This window comes from Dama dama, chromosome 28 (genome assembly GCF_033118175.1).
Source record: "Dama dama isolate Ldn47 chromosome 28, ASM3311817v1, whole genome shotgun sequence".
Lineage (NCBI taxonomy): Eukaryota > Metazoa > Chordata > Mammalia > Artiodactyla > Cervidae > Dama > Dama dama.
Genome location: NC_083708.1, coordinates 39,521,801 through 39,542,937, shown reverse-complemented (window position 1 = coordinate 39,542,937; position 21,137 = coordinate 39,521,801). Strand labels below are relative to the sequence as shown.

General features: G+C 39.7%; 1 protein-coding gene across 1 annotated transcript in view; it reads right to left on the bottom strand.

The window, feature by feature from the left end:
• AK9 (adenylate kinase 9) overlaps positions 1–21,137 on the bottom strand; it is a 101,642-nt gene that overhangs the window by 66,320 nt on the left and 14,185 nt on the right. The window contains exons 7-11 of the mRNA XM_061131806.1: positions 19,586–19,714; positions 15,221–15,299; positions 2,990–3,084; positions 392–531; positions 131–311 (exon numbers count right to left, since the gene is read on the bottom strand). Of these exons, the coding sequence (XP_060987789.1) occupies positions 131–311; positions 392–531; positions 2,990–3,084; positions 15,221–15,299; positions 19,586–19,714 (624 nt within the window). The remainder of the gene's footprint in view (positions 1–130; positions 312–391; positions 532–2,989; positions 3,085–15,220; positions 15,300–19,585; positions 19,715–21,137) is intronic.

Here is a 21,137-nt window from a genome sequence, read left to right as displayed (position 1 = left end):
GCAAAAAAGTTAAGAATGAGCAAGAAGCTTGAACCAACACTTCTAATAGAGAATACATGAATAACATATAAAAAATGTTGAACCTCATTAGTCATAAGGGAAATGCAAATTAAATCAACTAAGTAGTTACCTTTCCTTTGAAATGTTTTGCAAGCAGATTGCTAAGTGTTGTTTTCCCTGAAGACTGAGGTCCAAATATGAATACTTTAAATGGTGGTGCTGGCATAGGTGGAAGAAGATAGGGACGTGGGTTCAATAGAAATGTTTTTAATGCTTCTTCTGATGAAAGACAGTACATTTTACCTAGAAAACTAAAAATATGTCATTATCATAAACAACTGAAAAGAAGTATGGGCAAATTTTAAAATTAAATTCTGAAAATCTTACCTACCTCACAGAAAAATCTGGCAATCCTTGAAAAATGTTACCTTCTTTTAAAGTCACAGGACATGTACGTCCCCATCTGCTTCTCTGCCATCTATATCTTGGTGCAATAAGTTTACAAGATGCGAGAGTACGGAACAGCTCATCCTGTTAGTAACAAACATTAAACATGTGGACATAAGTTTTGCTGAAATTCACATTATTATTTCATTTGTTATTTGACCATGCTCTACTATTTAAGAAATAATTAAGACAGGAAATTTTTTTTTTCTTAACTGCAGCCATCTGCACTTGTCCAACATTTACTTAGATAAATAGTTTTCATTTCTGTTTTAAGACCTTGTTTAAATTTTGCCAAGTATTTTCTCTTGTAGGGTAGAATGAGCATAAAGGAGAAAGGGTTTTCTATTATCTATTTCAGGAAAGTCTGAAAAATTCTTATTGAAAAGGTTTGAAAATAGTTACTTTAGTTAATTTACCTAAGTTTTAAAAGAGTAAGATGCCATAGGCAGATTTGTACTGACTTAGCTCTTTCATTTTTCTTAAATATAAAATCTCCCTCAGTAATCTTCCATTCATCACCTCCAAAGAAGTTAAGAACTGCTGTGGCAGCATCAGAGAGCAAAGAGGCATGCCGGTTGTGGGGATCCTGCATGGATGTCCCCAGTTGTAGGCTGCAAGAAGCTAAACCTGAAGAAAATTGTCAATGCTTAGGCGAGCTGCAGGAGACTGAGAACTTTGTCAGTGGGGTACACTGGGCTACCACCTTTCTCCATGAATCAACAGACAATGAGCTAGGGATGGAAAGTGAAAGTGAAAGTCGCTCTGTTGTGTCTGACTCTTTGCGACCCCATGGATTATATAGCCCTTGGAATTCTCCAGACCAGAATACTGGAGTGGGTAGCCTTTTCCTTGGTACACAGTTAGTCAGGAAGCAGCTGCTTTTTCCTCACCATCCCTATCTCCTGTCCAAACTTGGGGAAAGTGTTTGGATAGCCGACCATGCTCCCCTCTCAAGTCTCTGGGCCACGTATCTATTGGGGCAATGAGAAGATGAGCTTTCAAATGAATTTGATATCACAGCCTTAAAAACGATCAGGACTGCCTCTGGATAAACAAGGCAGACTGAACACACGCATTTGGGTTTGCTGATTTCCTAAAACCTTGCGAAAATCACAGCAGAGTTCATTTCATGAGAAATGGACAGAGAAACAGGGGAGAAGAGACCAGAAGAGCCGACAGCTGGGCAGTTGCAGCTACATACTTCTGTAAGCTAAAAAGCAGATGGACTAGTGGTAACTGAGGTCAGAGGAAAGTGAAAGCTCAGTGGTGGCAGGGAGGGTGATGGAGGATGGGTTGAGGACAAGAAGAAGCAAATCAGGTCACTGCACAGTTCCAGAAAGGCTCAGGACCTGACAGCAGGCACCTCTGAAGGGGAGGAATGGACAGCAGAAGACAGGGTTGGCTGAGAGTCTTTAAGAGGAGGTTCTAGTGGGCAGGGCTGCACCCCACTTCCCTTACTCAGCCACTGCCTCTTCAGAAGACCTCAGCCAAAAGACTGGATGCTTACGTTTGGGAGAGGCTGAACCAAAACAGGAGAAAGATGAAGCCCATTTGGCTTCTCCTTGTGAAGCTACCCTCCACTAGCCCTCTCCCTTGCTAGCGCCCTTCTCTCGTGGGGTTCCCTCTCCCAGGGCCTCTCAGGCTCATTCTCATTCTTTTCCCGCAAGAACTTGAGAACTAGCCACAGTGGCCCGCCACCCACCATGCTCGGAGCTGCAGCGGTGCCCAGAGCTGCCCTATCCTGGCTTGGACCCTCCTCGATGCCATCGTCCTTTCCCTAATGCCGAGACCCCAGGGACTGCAGGCTGGAAAAACCTCCAGGTTTTCTGAATACTTTAAAATTTTCCTTCAGTGATGACCTAGAAGAAGAGGCTCAGTACAGGGTCTCTGTGTGCATCAGGCCCACCTTTCCTCCTCTTCAGTATCAATTAGTGTTACCTATTCCCAGCTATGTTCACCCATTAAAATCTAGGGATTACACAGTACAGGAAAACAAAATAACCTCTATCCTTAAAGATCATTTTATTTGAATTATAATATCCACTTACGATTCTGGCATTAGTTGTTTAATTCCTGTTTTTTTAAAAAGGTGAATCTAAACTTCCCAGAATAGATTAAGTTCTCAAGCTAAAAAAGTCCTGGTGGCCCTTTTAGCACTTGGCAATTATAATTGATGACCGTTACATCCACAATATGTCACTTTAGTAGTTATTTTAAAAACTGGTTGAATGATGGAGGGAATGAATGAATATTTAAAGAACTGAGGGCTCTATGTCTTTGGTGTTGCAATTTTTTAAAACTAAACTTGGGTTTCTTTATTTCTTATTATACTTATTAAATTGTTCTGATTTATTGTCTTTCTTTGTTTCAAAACTTTTGTTTAGTGTTTAAAAGGATATTGTGCCAATATTATAGCTTCTGAAAAATCAAATCTATTTTTATAAAAGGTATTCTGAGACCCTTTGAAACCTTGAAAGGATACAAATTAAGGGCACAACATAGAGGGAAAGGGTAGACTTTCAAACAGTTAAAAATAACTTACATTTTCCATTGTGTCATTAATATCTTCCTCTGTACTCTGAAGTTTGGTTATAACAGCTGCTCTTTTTAGGTTCAGATATTTAAGTCGATCCACAACTGTCTAAATTTAAAAAATAAGTCTTTTAATGCATTTGAATATTTCAAATATTTTGAAAAAGTCATGTGCTCATGAGCAGAATATTTCTTTGTTCTTCCTAGCTTCTGGTAAATTGCTGGCAATTTTTAGTGTTCCTTGGCTTGTAGTTGCATCACTCCAATCTCTGCCTCTGTTGTGAGCCATTTTCTCCCCGCATTCATAAATCTCTTAAAAGGATGCTAGCTATATTGGATTAGGGCCCATCGTAATTCACTGTGGCCTCATCTTAACTTGATTACTTCTGAAAAGATCCTATTTCCAAATAAGGTCACACTTATAGGTATTGAAGTTTTAGCTCCCCAATATTATCTTTTTGGGGAAACAATTCAAACCACTAGAATCTGCCCTTTGGTTCTCAAATAGTCATGCCCTTTGAGGTCTAACACTGTGGGATGTCTTCAGGCAGAGGGAAGAAGGCAGCCATGTAAAGATGGAAGCAGATGTTAGCATTAGCTACAAGCCAAGTGATGCCTGGTGTTACCAAAAGCTGGAAGAGGCAAGGATGGATCCGCACTTAGAGGCTTTGAATGGAGTGAAGCTCTGCCAACACCTTGATATTAGACTTCTAGCCTCTAGAACTGTAATAAATATCTGTCATTGTGAAATACCTACTTTGCGGTACTTTGTTATGGAAGCACTAAGAGACTAATATACTATGTAGAAGACTATGAAACAGAGTCTGAGACAAGAGATGGTAAGATAGACAAGGTCTTGATGGTGTATTGTAATCTATGGTAGATTGTATTATTTGTTCACAACTCATCCTTTCCTCCTTTCCCTTGTTAATGCCCTAGTTTATGTGACAATACTTAGTTCATGGGTATTGAGCTTCTCCATGTAACTTGTTCTGGCCAATGAACTGTAGGCAGAAGTACCAGGGTGTCAATGCCAGCTGGGGCCTTAACAATCTTGGTGAGTTTCAACCAGGCCTGTTGGAACTTCTGCCCTTTCCCTTGAGGAAAGTATCTCCCAGGTTGTAAAAAGTAGTCAAATTCTGAATGTATTTTGAAGAAGAAAAAGCCTGCTGTGTATGCTGACAGACTGGCTGTGGGATATGAGAAAAATGGCAGCTGGAAGGACTGATGTGGCATTTACTGAGAGGGGAAATCTGTGGGAGGAGTGTATTTGGGGCAAGGTGATGGTGATGGTGGACCAGAATTTTTTGAAAATACTTTTATTTATTTATTTGACTGTGCTGGGTCTTAGTTGTGGGATCTTCAGTCTTCCTTGCAGCATGTGGGATCTTTAGCTCCTGCATTCTAACTCTTAGTTGTGGCATGTAGGATCTAGTTCCCTGGTCAGTTCAGTTCTGTCACCCAGTCGAGTCCAACTGTTTGTGACCTCATGAACTGCAGCATGCCAGGCCTCCCTGTCCATCACCAAATCCCGGAGCCTGCCCAAACTCATGTCCATTGAGTAGGTGATGCCATCCAACCATCTCATCCTCTGTCATCTCCTTCTCCTTCTGCCCTCAATCTTTCCCAGCATCAGGGTCTTTTCAAATGAGTCAACTCTTCAAATCAGGTGGCCAAAGTATTGGAGTTTCAGCTTCAACATCAGTCCTTACAATGAACATGCAGGACTGATCTCCTTTAGGATGGACTGGTTGGATCTCCTTGCAGTCCAAGGGACTCTCAAGAGTCTTCTCCAACACCACAGTTCAAAACCATCAATTCTCTGGTGCTCAGCTTTCTTTATAGTCCAACTCTCACATCCATACATGACCACTGGAAAAACCATAGCCTTGACTAGATGGACCTTTGTTGACAAAGTAATGTCTCTGCTTTTTAATATGCTGTCTAGGTTGGTCATAACTTTCCTTCCAAGGAGTAAGCGTCTTTTAATTTCATGGCTGCAGTCACCATCTGCAGTGATTTTGGAACCCCAAAAAATAAAGTCAGCCACTGTTTCCACTGTTTCCCCATCTATTTCCCATGAAGTGATGGGACCAGATGCCATAATCTTAGTTTTCTGAATGTTGAGCTTTAAGCCAACTTTTTAACTCTCTTCTTTCACTTTCATCAAGAGACTCTTTAGTTCATCTTCACTTTCTGCCATAAGGGTGGTGTCATCTGGATATCTGAGGTTATTAATATTTCTCCTGGCATCTTGATTCTAGCTTGTGCTTCATCCAGACCAACGTTTCTCATGATGTACTCTGCATATAAGTTAAATAGCAGGGTGACAATATACAGCCTTGACGTACTCCTTTTCCTATTTGGAACCAGTCTGTTGTTCCACGTCCAGTTCTAACTATTGCTTCCTGACCTGCATATAGGTTTTTCAAGAGGCAGGTCAGGTGGTCTGGTATTCCCATCTCTTTCAGAATTTTCCACAGTTTATTGTGATCCACACAGTCAAAGGCTTTGGCATAGTCAGTAAAGCAGAAATAGATGTTTTTCTGGAACTCTCTTGCTTTTTCGATGATCCAGCGGATGTTGGCAATTTGATTTCTGGTTCCTCTGCCTTTTCTAAAACCAGTTTGAACATCTGGAACTTCACGAGTCATGTATTGCTGAAGCCTGGCTTGGAGAATTTTGAGCATTACTTTACTAGTGTGTGAGCTGAGTGCAATTGTGCGGTAGTTTGAGCACTCTTTGGCATTTCCTTTCTTTGAGATTAGAATGAAAACTGACCATTTCCAGTCCTGTGGCCACTGTTGAGTTTTCCAAATTTGCTGACATATTGACTACAGCAGTTTCACAGCATCATCTTTTAGGATTTGAAATAGCTCAACTGGAATTCCATCACCTCCACTGGTGATGCTGTAGTGATGCTTCCTCAGGCCCACTTGACTTCACATTCCAGAATGTCTGACTCTAGGTGAGTGATCACACCATCGTGATTATCTGGGTCATGAAGATCTTTTTTGTACGGTTCTTCTATGTTCTTGCCACCTCTTCTTAATATCTTCTGCTTCTGACAGGTCCATACCATTTTTGTCCTTTATTGAGCCCATCTTTGAATGAAATGTTCCCTTGGTATCTCTAATTTTCTTGAAGAGATCTCTAGTCTTTCTCTTTCTAATTCTCATTGAGGAAGGCTTTCTTATCTCTCCTTGCTTTTCTTTGGAACTCTGCATTCAAATGGGTATATCTTTCCTTTTCTCCTTTGCTTTTCACTTTTCTCCTTTTCACAGCTATTTGTAAGGCCTCCTCAGACAGCCATTTTGCTTTTTTGCATTTCTTTTTCTTGGGGACGGTCTTGCTCCCTGTCTCCTATACGATCTCATGAACCTCCATCCATAGTTCATCAGGCACTCTATCAGATCTAGTCCCCTAAATCTATTTCTCACTTCCACTGTATAGTCATAAGGGATTTGATTTAGGTCATACCTGAATGGTTTAGTGGTTTCCCCCACTTTCTTCAATTTAAGTCTGAATTTGGCAATAAGGAGTACATGATCTGAGCCACAGTCTGCTCCCGGTCTTGTTTTTGCTGACTGTGTGGAGCTTCTCCATTTTCAGCTGCAAAGAATATAATCAATCTGATTTCGGTGTTGGCCATCTGGTGATGTCCATGTGTAGAGTCTTCTCTTATCTTGTTGGAAGAGGGTGTTTGCTATGACCAGTGCATTCTCTTGGCAAAACTGACTAGTTCCCTGACCAGGGACCAAACTCGGGCCCCCTACATTGGAAGTGTGGCATCTTAGCCACCAGGGAGGTCCTGAGTCAGAAGTTTTAAGTCTGAACTGACTATCAGACATCCAATTGGATATATTTAGTAGCAGTTGATTATACAAGTGTGAAATTCAGGGGAAGGTCTGGAATAGTAATATGAATTTAAGAATTGCCAGCATTTAGAAAGCATTTAGAGCCACTGGGTTGGAGAAATCTCTCAAGAAATGAGGGCAGATAGAGAAGAGTCCTCAAGAAGTGAGCTCTGGGATCCTCCAACTCTAGTGGTTAGAGATGTGGAGTGTAGAAGCAGAATGAGCTATAATAGTGTGAGGGCCCAGAAGACAAAGGAAGAAAGGAGCAAGAAGAAAGAAATGATGAGAAATATTGCTTCCAGGTGAATTTGATGAAGATGTAATAGTCACCACTGGCTTAGGTCAGGAGATCACAGATGATCTTGGCAGCAGTATATTCTAAGTGAGGAGCTTCTCCCTAATCTGATTACATCACCAGCCTTATTATTTATGTGGCCACCAATGATATCAAACTAAAAATCTGGGCATTGCTTCTGACTTTTCTCTCTCCCTGTCCTCCTAGATTAATTCACTCACTTCTGTCCATTCCCACAGTCACCACCCTGGGTCAGGCCACCATCTCTTACCTGATCTACTACAATCTGCTTCTCATTTTTTCCTGTGCCCTGCAGCCTGAGTGATCTTTCTTGAAGGGAAGTAGTACCATTTTCACTCTTGGGCTTAAAACCTTTCACTGGCTGCACACTCCCTCATGATGCGGTGTAAGCTCTTTAGTGAGGCTTATAAGATCTTTCTTGATTCAACCCCTGCTTATTCCTAAAGTTCTGGCACTATTCCACCCCTCCTACTCCAGCTCCCTAAAAACTCCTCCATCTTCTAATCCTGCATTCAGTACCTAGAACTCACTATGCTCTTTCTGTCCTCTGGGGCTTAACACAGACTCTTTCCTCATCCTAGAACACTGTCCCAGCTCCCTTCTCTCTCCCAGCCCTGAGGGTCTGATTCTTATTCAACATTATAGTTTCAGTTTAGAAATAATTACAGACACATGGCCTTCCTCACTAGGTTAGGTCCTGCCCTTCTGCCATGAGTTCGTCTTATAGTATTGGGATTTTGCCAAAAAGTTCATTCAGGTTTTTTCAGAACATCTTACAGAAAAAATATGAATGAATGAAATTTTTGGCCAACTCAATACTTTGTACTTCCCAGATCAAAACACAAACTGTCCTTTAAATATTTATTTTCCCCCAATATATTAGATATAGCACGAGGGAAGGGATTCATCTGACCCCTTCCCATGTGTATCCTTAGAGTTTATCATATGCTACCCATCTAAGAAATACGTTATGACTTTTGTATTATTTTGTATTGTACTGTACATTTTTGCATTTTATAATTTTTATAATGCAAATTATTTTGTATTATTTTTGTATTTTGTACTTTCTGGTTATTTTAAAACAATGAGTGTGTATGACTTTAAGAATCAGAATGAAGATTTAAAAAAAAAAAAAAAACGCAAATTTATAGATACACATTGCAGATTGGTGGCTGCCAGAGGTGGGGAGTGGAGGATGGGAGGTGAGCAAAATGGTTGAAGGACATCAAAAGGTATACACTTTCAATTATAAAATAAATAGGTCATGGAGATGTAGTGTACAGCATGGTGGTTATAGCTGATAGTACTATATTACCTATTTGAAAGTCGCTAAGAGAACACATCTTAAAATTTTTCATTACAAGAGAATAAATTCTGTAACACTTTCTGTATGGTGACAAATGTTAACTAGACTTATTGTGCTGATCATTTCAACAAATATCAAATCATTATGCTGTATAGTGATAGTGATAGTGAAAGTCACTCAGTCATGTCTGAATCTTTGTGACCCCATGGACTATACAGTCCATGGAATTCTCCAGGCCAGAATACTGGAGTGCGTAGCCTTTCCCTGCTCCAAGGGATCTTCCCAGCCCAGCGATCAAACCCAGGTTTCCCGCATTTCAAGTGGATTCTTTACCAGCTGAGCCATAAGGGAAGCCCAAAGACTTATTTGGGGAGAAAGGAACCATTGTTCTGCCTACCATAACTGGCCTACAATTATTCATAGAATTCCCTTATAGGCCTTTATATTTCTGTACTATCTGTAGTATTGTCCCCTCATTCTTTCCTGATTTTAGTTTTATGTTGTATATCTGAAACTAATATAATGTTATATGTCAGTTATATATCAATTTGGGCTTCCCTAGTGGCTCAGATGGTAAAGAATCTGCCTGCAATTCGGGAGACCTGGGTTCGATCCCTGGGTTGGGAAGATCACCTGGAGGAGGGCATGGCAACCCACTCCAGTATTCTTGCCTGGGGAATCCCCATGGACAGAGGAGCCTGGCGGGCTACAGTCCATGGGGTCACAGAGTCAGACATGACTGAGTGACTAAGCACAGCACAGCATGCCTCAATTTATTTTTTTTTTTTAATTTTTTATTTTATTTATTTATTTTTTTTATTAGTTGGAGGCTAATTACTTCACACTCAATTTAAAAAAAGAATGAAGATATTTTCATTTGCGGGGAAAACACCTTCTCTTCCTTACCTCCAAGTGGGAAGTTATCACATGAAATGTATTTAAAAGATGCATTTGGTAGTAAATGATGCATATGGTATTTCTACCACAATTAAATGATTAATTGCTACCATAATTAAATGATTAAATGCATTTGGTATTAAATGATGCATATGGTATTACTACCATAAACAGAAGAATTACTATATTTTAGCCAAAAATCATGCATTAATTTTTCAAATTCACATATTTAAAAAACTTCTTCCCTGAACTTTTTTGTTTTTTTGCTTTTTTCTGATTATAAACATCTTGAACAGAAAAATTTCTCCATATCTCTCCTTAGAATAAATTACTAGAAGTTGGGGGTCTTTGGACAGACAATAGACATTTTTAAAAATCTTTTGGATATATATGTGCCCTATAATTTTCCAGGAAAATTGTACCCTACATACTTCTACTGAAAGGGCATGAAAGCATGTTGCAAATGCTCCCCACAATCCTGGATATTGGATAAATTTGTTAAAACTGCTAAGAAAATGCTGCTTTATTTTTTATGCAGATTGCATTTCTTTGAATAATAATTTGATCGCTAAATTGCTTCAGTCATATCTTACTCTTTGCCAACCAATGGACTGTAGCCCACCAGGCTCCTCTGTCCATGGGATTCTCCAGGCAAGAATACTGCCTGGAGTGGGTTGCCATGCCCTCTCCAGGGGATCTTCCCAACCCTGGGATTGAACCCACACCTCTTATGTCTCCTCCATTGGCAGGAGGGTTCTTTACCACTAGTGTAACCTGGGAAGTCCCACAACTGGATTACAGTAGTTTAAAAAATAATTATTAAACATTTCTTTCTAAATTACCTGCTCATGCCCTTTGCCTATTTCCTGTATTGTATTTGTTTTTTTCCTATTGAAATATCAGAATTTTTTAAATATTTAAATAATAAAAGATATTCAACATTTATTTATAATAAGTATGGGAACTATTTCCCCTTATTGTCATTTGGCTTTTTTAATACTGAAAATAATAGTGTATTTTCAAATATGCATATATATTTTTTTAAAAAAAACAGCTTTATTGGATTGTAATTCATAAGCCACTTAAAGTGTATAAGTAAATGGTTTTTAGTAAAATCAGTGCAACCATCACTACAGTTAATCCTGGAACATTTTTGTCACCTTCAAAAGATACCCTTTACCCATTAGTAGTCACTCCACATTTATCCTGGGAGCTCCCATAGTTGTACCCCACCGCCATGACCCCCTCCCACTAATCCATTTTTTGTCTTTACACAGATTTGACTATTTTTGGCATTTCAATAAGTGGAATCATATGAAGTATGATCTCTGATAACTTTTACTTAGCCTGTGTTTAAGATTCATCCATGTTGAAGCATGTGCCAATAATTCATTCTATTAAATTGTTAAATAATATCCATTGTGGGGCTTCCCTGGTGGCTTAGATGGTAAAGAATCTGTCCACAATGTGGGAGACTCAGGTTTGGTCCCTGAGTTGGGAAGATTCCCTGGAGAAGGAAATGGCACCCACTCCAGTATTCCAGTATCCAGGAAATCCCATGGATAGTGGAGCCTGGAGGGTTGTAGTCCATGGGGTGGCAATGAATTGGACACAAGTGTTGTTGTTCGTCACTCAGTCGTGTCCAACTCTTTGCAACCCCATGCACTGCAGCATCCCAGGCTTCCCTGTCCTTCACCATCTCCCGGAGCAGGCTCAAACTCATGTCCATTGAGTTGGTGATGCCATCCAACCATCTCGTCCTCTGTTGTCCCCTTCTCCTCCTGCCTTCTATCTTTCCCAGCATCAGGGTCTTTTTCAATGAGTCAGCTCTTCATATCAGGTGGTCAAAGTATTGGAGCTTTAGCTTCAACATCAGTCCTTCCAATGAATATCCAGGGTTGATTTCCTTTAGGATTGACTGGTTTGTTCTCCTTGCAGTCCAAGAGACTCTCCCAAGAGTATTTCCCAACACAACAGTTTGAAAGCATCAATTCTTTGGCACTCAGCTTTCTTTATGGTCCAACTCGCACATCTATACATGACTACTGGAAAAACCATAGCTTTGATTATATGGACCTTTGTCGGTAAAGTAATGTCTCTGCTTTTTAATATGCTGTCTAGGTTGGTCATAGCTTTTCTCCCAAGGAGCAAGGGTCTTTTAATTTCATGGCTGCAGTTACCATCTACAGTGATTTTGGAACCCAAGAAAATAGTCTGTTACTGTTTCCACTGTTTTCCCATCTGTTTGCCATGAAGTGATGGGACTGGATGCCATGATCTTCATTTTTTGAATGCTGAGTTTTTGGTTTTTTTTTTTTTTTTTTAGTGGGAAGGAAAGAGCGCAAGGGCCCCGCGAGCACCCACGTGCCGTCATCTTCCCTCTCCCTGCCGCCAGGAGCAGAGGGAAGGGACACGTGCGCGCACGGAGGTGACAGCCGCGACAGGCGCGCGCCACCAGCCCCCTGGCCCCGCTCGCCCCACCTGGGGAAGGGGACGGCGGGGCCGCCCTGCGGCGCCCCCGGACTCTCGTCCGCGCCACGCCTCTCCCCCCGTCCCCCGTCCCAGCCCGCCGGACGAGGGCCCGCGGCGGGGAAGCGGAGGAGGGCGCAGCACCCCGAGGCCGGGAGGCGCCGTCAGGGGCGCCCTCCTCTTCTCCCTCTCCTCGACCCGCTCCCCCACCTCGCGCCCCCCCTCCCCCTTCCCCCGGCTCCGTGGAGGACGGCGGCCCCTCGACCGCCCCGGGGAGTGGCAGACCCGCGGAGGGAAAAGAGCGAGGGTGGCACGGACCATCACAACGCCCCGGCCCGCCGGCGGGCGGCCGGAGCGACAAACCCTTGTGTCCAGGGCTGGCTTTCAATAGATCGCAGCGAGGGAGCTGCTCTGCTACGTACTGAGTTTTGAGTCAGCTTTTTCACTCTCCTCTTTCACCTTCATCAAGAGGCTCTTTAGTTCCTTTTTGCTTTCTGCCATAAGGATGGTGTCATCTGCATCTGAGGTTATTGATATTTCTCCCGGCAATCTTGATTCCAGCTTGTGCTACATCCAGCCCGGTATTTTAAGAGTCAGACATGACTGAGCAACTGAACTGAACTGAACTGAACTCTGCATTTAAGTTAAATAAGCAGGGTGACAATCTTCAGCCTTGACGTACTCTTCTGCCAATTTGGAACCAGTCCGTAATTTCATGGCCGGTTCTAACTGTTGCTTCTTGACCCGCACACAGATTTCTCAGGAGGCCGGTCAAGTGGTCCGGTATTCCCATCTTTAGAATTTTCCACAGTTTGTTGTGATCTACACAGTCAAAGGCTTTAGCATAGTCAATGAATCAGAATTACATGTTCTTCTGGAATTCTCTTGCTTTTTCTATGATCCAGTGGATGTTTGCAATTTGATCTCTGGTTCCTCTGCCTTTTCTAAATCCAGCTTATATACATGGAAGTTCTCAGTTCACGTACTGTTGAAGTCTAGCTTGGAGGATTTTGAGCATGACATTTTTAGCATGTGAAATGAGTGCAACAGTGTGGTAGTTTGAATATTCTTTGGCATTGTCCTTCTTTGGGATTGGAATGAAAACTGACCTTTTCTAGTCCTGTGGCCACTGCTGAGTTTTCCAAATTTGCTGGCATATTGAGTGAAGCACTTTAACAGCATTATCTTTTGGGATTTGAAATAGTTCAACTGGAACTATTCCATCACCTCTATTAGGTTTGTTTGTAGTGATGCTTCCTAAGGTCCACTTGACTTTGCACTCCAGGATGTCTGGCTCTAGGTATTAGCTCACAGTTGTGATCACACCATTGTGGTTATCCAGGTCACTAAGATCTTTCTTGTACAGTTCTTCTGTGTATTCTTGCCACTGCTTCTTAATATCTTCTGCTTCTGTTAAGTCCATACCTTTTCTGTCCTTTATGTACACATCTTTGCATAAAATATTCCCTTGGTAAATTTCAATTTTCTTGAAAAAATATCTAGTCTTTCCCATCCTATTGTTTTCCTCTCTTTCTTTGCATTGTTCAGTTAGGAAGGCTCTATCTCTTTGCTGTTCTTTGGAATTCTGCATTCAGATGGGTGTATCTCTCCTTTTCTCCTTTGCCTTTCACTTCTCTTCTTAGATATTTGTAAGGCCTCCTCAGACAACCATTTTGTCTTTTTGCATTTCTTTTTCTTGGGAAGTTTTGGATCACTGCCTCCTGTACAATGTTATGAACCTCCATCCATAGTTTTTCAGGCACTCAATTAGATCTAATCCCTTGAATCTATTTGCCACTTCCACTATATAATCATAAGGGATTTGATTTAAATCATACCTGAATGGCCTAGTATTTTTCCCTACTGTCTTCAATGTAAGTCTGAATTTTGCAATATGGAGGTCATGATCTGAGCCACAGTCAGCTCCTGGTCTTATTTTTGCTGACTGTATAGAACGTCTCCATTTTCAGCTGCAAAGAATATAGTCAGTCTGATTTCGGTATTGACCATCTGGTGATGTCCATGTGTAGAGTCATCTCTTGTGTTGTTGGGAGAAGGTGTTTGCTATGACCAGTGCATTCTCTTGGCAAAACTGTTAACTTTTGTCCTGCTTCATTTTGTACTCCAGTGCCAAACTTAGCTGCTACTCCAGGTATCTCTTGACTTCCTACTTTTGCATTCCAGTCCCCAGTGATGAAAAGGACATCTTTTTTGGTGTTAGTCCTAGAAGATCCTAAATGTCATCATAGAACTCTTCAACTTCAGCTTCTTCAGCGTCAGTGGGTGGAGCACAGATTTGGATTACTGTGATACTTGAATGACTTGCCTTGGAAACAAACTGAGATCATTCTGTCATTTTTGAGACTGCGTCCAAGTACTGCATTTCAGACTCTTTTGTTGACTATGAGGGCTGCTCCATTTCTTCTAAGGGATTCTTGCCCACAGCAGTAGATATAATGGTCTTCTGAATTAAATTTGCCCATTCCCATCCCGACACAACTGAGCGACTAATACATCCATTGTATGAATATACATTTTATTTATCCATTCATTAATTGTTAGACACAAGGGTTGTTTCTACCTTCTGGCTATTGTGAATAGTGCTGCTATGAATATTCACATACAAATTTTCATTTAAACACCTGTATTCAATTATTTGGGGCATATACCTAGGAGTTAAATTGCTGACTCATATGGTAACTCCATATTTAACCTTTTGAGGAACTGCCAAACTGTTTTCCAAAGTGGCCACACCATTTGCAGTCCTACCAACAATGTATATTGGGCTTTGCTGGTGACTCAGCAGTGCAGGAGACTCTAATGCAAGAGACTCCAGTTCGATCCCAAGGTTAGGAAGATCCCCTGGAGAAGGAAACGGCAACCCACTCCAGTATTCTTGTCCAGGAAGAGGAGCCTGGCAGGCTACCGTCCATGGAGTTGTAAGGGTTGGACACGATTTAATGGCACTGCCACAACAGTGTATGAACGTTCTGATTTTTCTACATCCTCACCAACATTTGTTATTCATTATCTGGGGTTTTTTTGCTTTTCTTTTTAATTTTAGTCAGCTTAGTGGATTTGAAGTGATATCTCCTTATAGCTCTGGTTTGCATTTCCCTATTACTCATGTTAAACATTGTATCATGTGTTTATGGCTCTTATCTGCTTTTACTTTTTTTCAAGATACTTTTCACCACAGAGAGGTTTTGAATTCAAATGTAGTTTTGATTTAAATATGGACAGATGAATAAATGTCATATCAAATTTTAAGTGTTAAAATGAATTTTTCAAAAATAAATGGTATTCAAAATAAATCTATTTCTGATATGAAAATAAATATCAGTCAATACTTTTTTTATTTTCCAAACTGTGACATATTCTTACTGAGCATTGCACTTACCATGAACAGCTCCTCTGGGGGCTTATTTCCATCTAGCTCAATGAGATACTGGGAATCATGTTCAGCCATTACTTCCTGCAGATAATCAAAAAGAAGCCTTATCATTCAGGATCATTGGCAAAAGTTCAGTCTTCATATACCATGAAGAAATCTTTAACACTAAATTATTTGCTTTATACATAACATACTGGATGTTATTTTCAGTGCTCAGGAGAACTTTTACAAAAGCCTAAACTAGTCGTACCATGAATTCTGCTCTTTCTGTTTCTTCTGTTTTTCTCTACAGTGAAGCCAGTCTTTCCCAAAAGAAATGTTTGGGGGCATCCATCTCTCTGCATATTTTCATAGAATATTTTCTGCCAAACTGCTAGGTAAAGAATGGGCTTGGTTTGTTTCACTTTTTATTCCCTTGGCTGTGGGTGATGTTCAATATCTAGAAATCCATCTCTGTAAACCACTGAACCATAACCTCTGTGCATTTTGTTAGACCTTTCTTTTCCTTAACATTCATGGAAAGTCTTTACCTTTATCTGCCGTATGGTTTGCAAAGTTTTACCTGGCTATGATTTAGAATTTGACTTTGTTTATGGTATCTTTTGTATTATAAAATATATTTATGATGAGATCTGTTACCATTGTTTCTGAATTTCCTTTCTTCTTTAAATTAGATTTTTCTGTATCTCAAGGTTGGATTAATATTCTTATAAATTTTCTTCCATTCCCAGAAAGTAGGGATGGTGGAGAGATAAGATCCACCTCTACCCTTCCTCAAAGACTCAGATAAGATCCATCTCCATCTTTTTTCATGGTTTCCATAAGACCCTTATTTACTTGCCTCCATAAAACTCTAGCCCCTCTCTTTGATAAAGTCCTCATTAGTGAATATTTTTCTGCTGCCATAGTTTGAACAAAATCACCTACTTAAATGTCCAGTACATTTTGTCTTTCATAATACAGTGCAAGGTTAGGTTCTAAGTGTTTCTCTACTTTTAAACAGAAGGACCATTATGCCTGCATCGTTTAACCATAAATTCAGTTCAGTCACTCAGTCATGTCTGACTCTTTGCAACCCTACAGATTGCAGCATGCCAGGCCTCCCTATCCATCACCAACTCCCGGAGTTTACTCAAACTCATTTCCACTGAGTCAGTGATGCCATCCAAACATCTCATCTTCTGTCGTCCCCTTCTCCTCCTGCCTTCAATCTTTCCCAGCATCAGGGTTTTTTCAAATGAGTCAGTTCACATCTGACCAAAGTATACTGTGGCCAAAGTACTGGAGTTTCAACTTCAGCATCAGTCCTTCCAATGCATATTCAGGACTGATTTCTTTTAGAATGGACTGGTTTGATCTCCTTGCGGTCCAAGGGACTCTCAAGAGTCTTCTCCAACACCACAGTTCAAAGCATCAATTCTTCTAGTAGAATCCAAGAATCCAACCATAAATTATGATGTTCTAAACAAGGATGTACATTATGCTTTTCTGCATTTCAGATACTTTCCTTAAACTAGATTCTATTTATTTAATAGCCTTTTTACCTTAAATTAAAAAAATTTTTTTGTGCTGTACCACACAGTATGTGGTATCTTAGTACCCTGACGAGAGATCAAACCCACAACCTCTGCAGTGGAATCTCAAAGTCTTAACCACTAGAACACCAGGGAAGTCCTAAGCTAGCTTCTTAAGAATGAAGTTAGTGTACTAAGTCTAAAGGTATGAAGACTCTTAAGGCTAAAGACACAAATACCAGGTCAAGCTGGGATTTGAAGACAGGCAAGAATGAAGACTTGGCCTTGGATTACTCCTGAAGCAGAATAGAAACCAGACATTGATGCAGTTACTTTGCTCTTACTTGCTTTCCTCATGTCTTTTAGAGGAACACTGAATTTTGGTGGTCTTGGCCTCCCAAGTGAATCCACATCTCAGCCAGATCAGAGGAGACTAGAATTGTAGGCTCCTGCCTTTCAAGGCTCTTCCCGACTCCCTCCACACATATGAGCACCCTGGAATTACCATACAAGGCAAGCTATACACTATTCAGCAAGCATCACTAGACCTGAAGTCTAGGTTCTTGGCCTAGAAATTTTTATCTGAGCAGTCAGTTCTTATCTATGCTTTGCTGCAGGGCGTAGAAATGTTCCACTTCTATGCTTTTCTCAGACAAGCTATCTAAAAACTACCATACTAATGAATTCCTTTCAGCAGGGTATGGGAGTGTTTGCTTTACCATACGTACTTGCTAGAATTAGGAATTCTTTTTCCTTGTCCACCTTTTAAAATTTAATTGAGGAAATATTTCTTTCGCATTTAATTATTATCAGTAAAGCTGAATATTTTTCTATAGACTTGTTACTCTTTTGTCATTAATTTTTGTGAATTGTCTGCTCATATTTGTTACCCATTTATCATCTGGAGGGTAAGACCTTATAGGTTTTAGAAAAATCATATCTATGATATTTTTTCCTACATTTTTAAAAATCGAAGGATAGTTGATTTACAATGTTATGTTAATTTCTGCTGTATAGCAAAATGATTGTTATATATGTATATGTATTAATTCTTTCCCATTGTGGTTTATCATAGGATATTGAATATAGTTCCCTGTGCTATATATTAGGACCTTGTTATTTATCCATTCTATATATATTAATATAATTTGCATCTGCTAACCCCAAACTTCCAATCCATCCCTCCTTTACCCACTGTCCTCTTGTCAACTATGTCTGTTCTTTATGTTTGTGAGTCTATGACCTTTCAACATATTAAAGCTTTAAATATTTTTTCATAGTTGATGTGGATATTTTTCTTTTTGAGTAAAGATTTTTTAAATTATGTCCAGAAATTTACATGCAATGAAATGGAAGCTGTTCTTTTTCTTTTGTGATCTCATCAATTGTTCAACTGAACATCTGTCAAGCATTTACCACTTGCCAGACTTTGGGCACTGTACTGGACATTGATGATGCTGGGAGTCCCTATCCTTGAAGAGACTACCTCTGCTTCCCACTCCAACTCCCTGACCATGAATATAATTTTATAATCTTCTGAATCTGATTTTAATTATGCTTTATTCATACCCAATGCCAGCTGCTTAAGGAATATGTAGAATATTTTTGTTGAAGGAGAAAGAATGTTATAGATAAACATGTAAATTACCCTTAAGAATCTATGTTTAGAGGCCAGGGATAGAAGAGGAAGAAGGGAGGAATCAAAGTCATACATAAGAAAACAAAAATACTGAATCACTGTGCTGCCTACCTGAAACTAACACAATACTGTAAATAAATTTAAAAAATAAAACAATTTGGATCTCACTGAGGGGGTGGACAATGAGAATGAAAATGATTCACTTGTCTCTAAAAATATATAAACAATATAAAACATCATGAGACAAATTCTTTTAATTTCTCCATCAGATGGAAAGAGGCAATTTGAGGACTGTTTTTCATTTGTCTTTGTAATTCTGTTGCTTAGCATGGTATCTGGCCAAATTCCATATAATAAATGTTTGTTGAATAAATCTCCAATAGAAATTGGGCAAAGTCTGCCCTGGATTTTTAACCATAAAAATATGCTTTTCAATAATCATAATTTCAGTAATCATCCTTTTAAACTGTTAATTCTTTTAATTATAACTTTCCTATTACAATATATAATAGCCTTATCATATTTACAAATAACCAACTTTGAATAGGATACACAGAGAAACTAGTCTTAGATGGCTTTCTTTAAATTGTAATTAAATTAACAGTTTCTTTCAGAATAAAAGATGCACCTTAAGTGTACATTTGTTTTTATAAACCCATACATTTTGGATTCAAAATGCTTTCACAAAACAATGTCTTAATATGGACTTTCCAATCCCCAACCATAAATAAATTCCCCTAATGACTTTTGAAAAATGCAATTCATTTATCACTTTTCAGCAGCACTGTTGCTTTGTAAGAGTAAAATAATGTTGCTCTGTGAAACAGCCTTTGGAATGCAATCTTATTCTGATAGCATTTTACCAAGCTCAAGAGGAGGAGAATGAAGCAGATAATACACAAGGTGAAGAAATGTGAAAGCTATTTAACCAGGGATAAAACACAAATAGGGCTTCACTGGCAGCTGAGCAGTAAAGAATCTGCCTGCAATGCAGGAGACGCAGGTTTGAGCCTTAGGTTGAGAAGATCCCCTGGAGGAGGAAATGGCAACCCATTCCACTATTCTTGCCTGGAGAATCCCATGGACAGAGGAGCCTGGTGGACTACAGTCCATAGGGTCACAAAGAGTTGGACATAAACCAAAGCAACTTAGTACACATGCACACAAAACACAAATATCAACATTCCTTTTTCAGCAATGTATCTTTTTCTTACTTCTAAAGGATGAAGAATTATTTCCTTATAAAGGTTAACAATGTATTCGATATTTTCCAAATAATCCTCAGGTCTCTGAACGAGGTGTTGAAGAACTTCAGCCACTATCTGCATTTCAGCAATAAATGCCTAAATGGAAAAGAAGTTATGTTGAATATCTTTATGTTAATGATTACTTCATTTGCAAGTCATATCCCTCTCTCCCTATACCTGCATGCCATTTTGGGGTAAGAAGCAGGGTAAAGGAGAGATTGGAAATAAGATTTTTATTTTAGAGAGATTGAACACACTGAAGGTCTTTTATCAGATGGAATAAAGTTTTAAATTGACTTGGATGCTTACTCATTTCTTTTGCCCCCCAGTGAGTAGGGAAGAGTATGGAAATAACATCAGATTTTTAGAGACAAAATAAAGAAGCTGGATTTTCTCTAAGTACCTGAACTTGTAGCTCATTCACTCATTGATTCATTCATTTACTAATAGTAAAGCTTAAGTGCCTACCCCGTGCCAGACGCTGTTCTAGGAGCTTGAAATATGACAGAGAACAAAACTAAGGGCTTGGGGCTTAGACAGCACACATCCCAATTGAGGAAGACAGAGCATAAACAAGTAGACAAATAAATACATCACAGGTTGTGGTGGTAAGAGCTAAGAAGAAAGATAATGGCAGGGGAGAAGGGATGGAGAGTGATGGGGGAAGGTGGTTATGAAAGGGTTCACAGAAGAAAATGACATTTGTATCATATTTATTACCCCATTATTATCATCATATTTGGGCTTCCCAGGTGGTGCTAGTGGTAAAGAACCCACTTGCCAATGCAGAAGACTGAGATGCAGGTTCAATCTCTGGGTTAGGAAGAACCCCTGGAGGAGGAAATGGCAATCCACTCCAGTATTCTTTCCTGGAGAATCCCATGGACAGAGGAGCCTGGTGGGCTACAGTCCATAGGGTTGCAAACAGTCAGACATGACTGAAGTGACTTGACACGCACGCACATATTTATTATACTAATTATGATGGTATGCTTTATTCATGTTAAAATGACACACTTTTATTCCTATTTGCTATGAGATTTTCTTGGAATATTTACCTAGAATAGTTGCTGGTTATTTTTCTAATACCTTATTTGCACAGGGAAGATTATTTTATATTTTTAAATGGGCATTCTTACATTAATAGGTTTTTAAAATTGAGATATAATTGACATATTACATTAGTTTCAGGTATACAATAGAATGATTCAATACAGTTGATCTTTGGGCACTGTGAGTCTGAACTGTGTGGGTCCACTGATAGGATATTTTTCAATAGTAAATACATAGTGCTACATGATCTGTGGTTGGTAGGATGCAGAACCATGGATATAGAAGGCTGACTGTAAAGTTAACTTGGATTTTCAACTGCACAAAGGGTCGGTGCCCCAACTCTGGAGATGTTCAAGGATCAACTGTATTTGTACTTATTGTGAAATGATCATAATAAGTCTATAATTAACATCCATCATCATACATACATGCGTGCATGCTAAGTCGCTTCACTTGTGTCTGATTC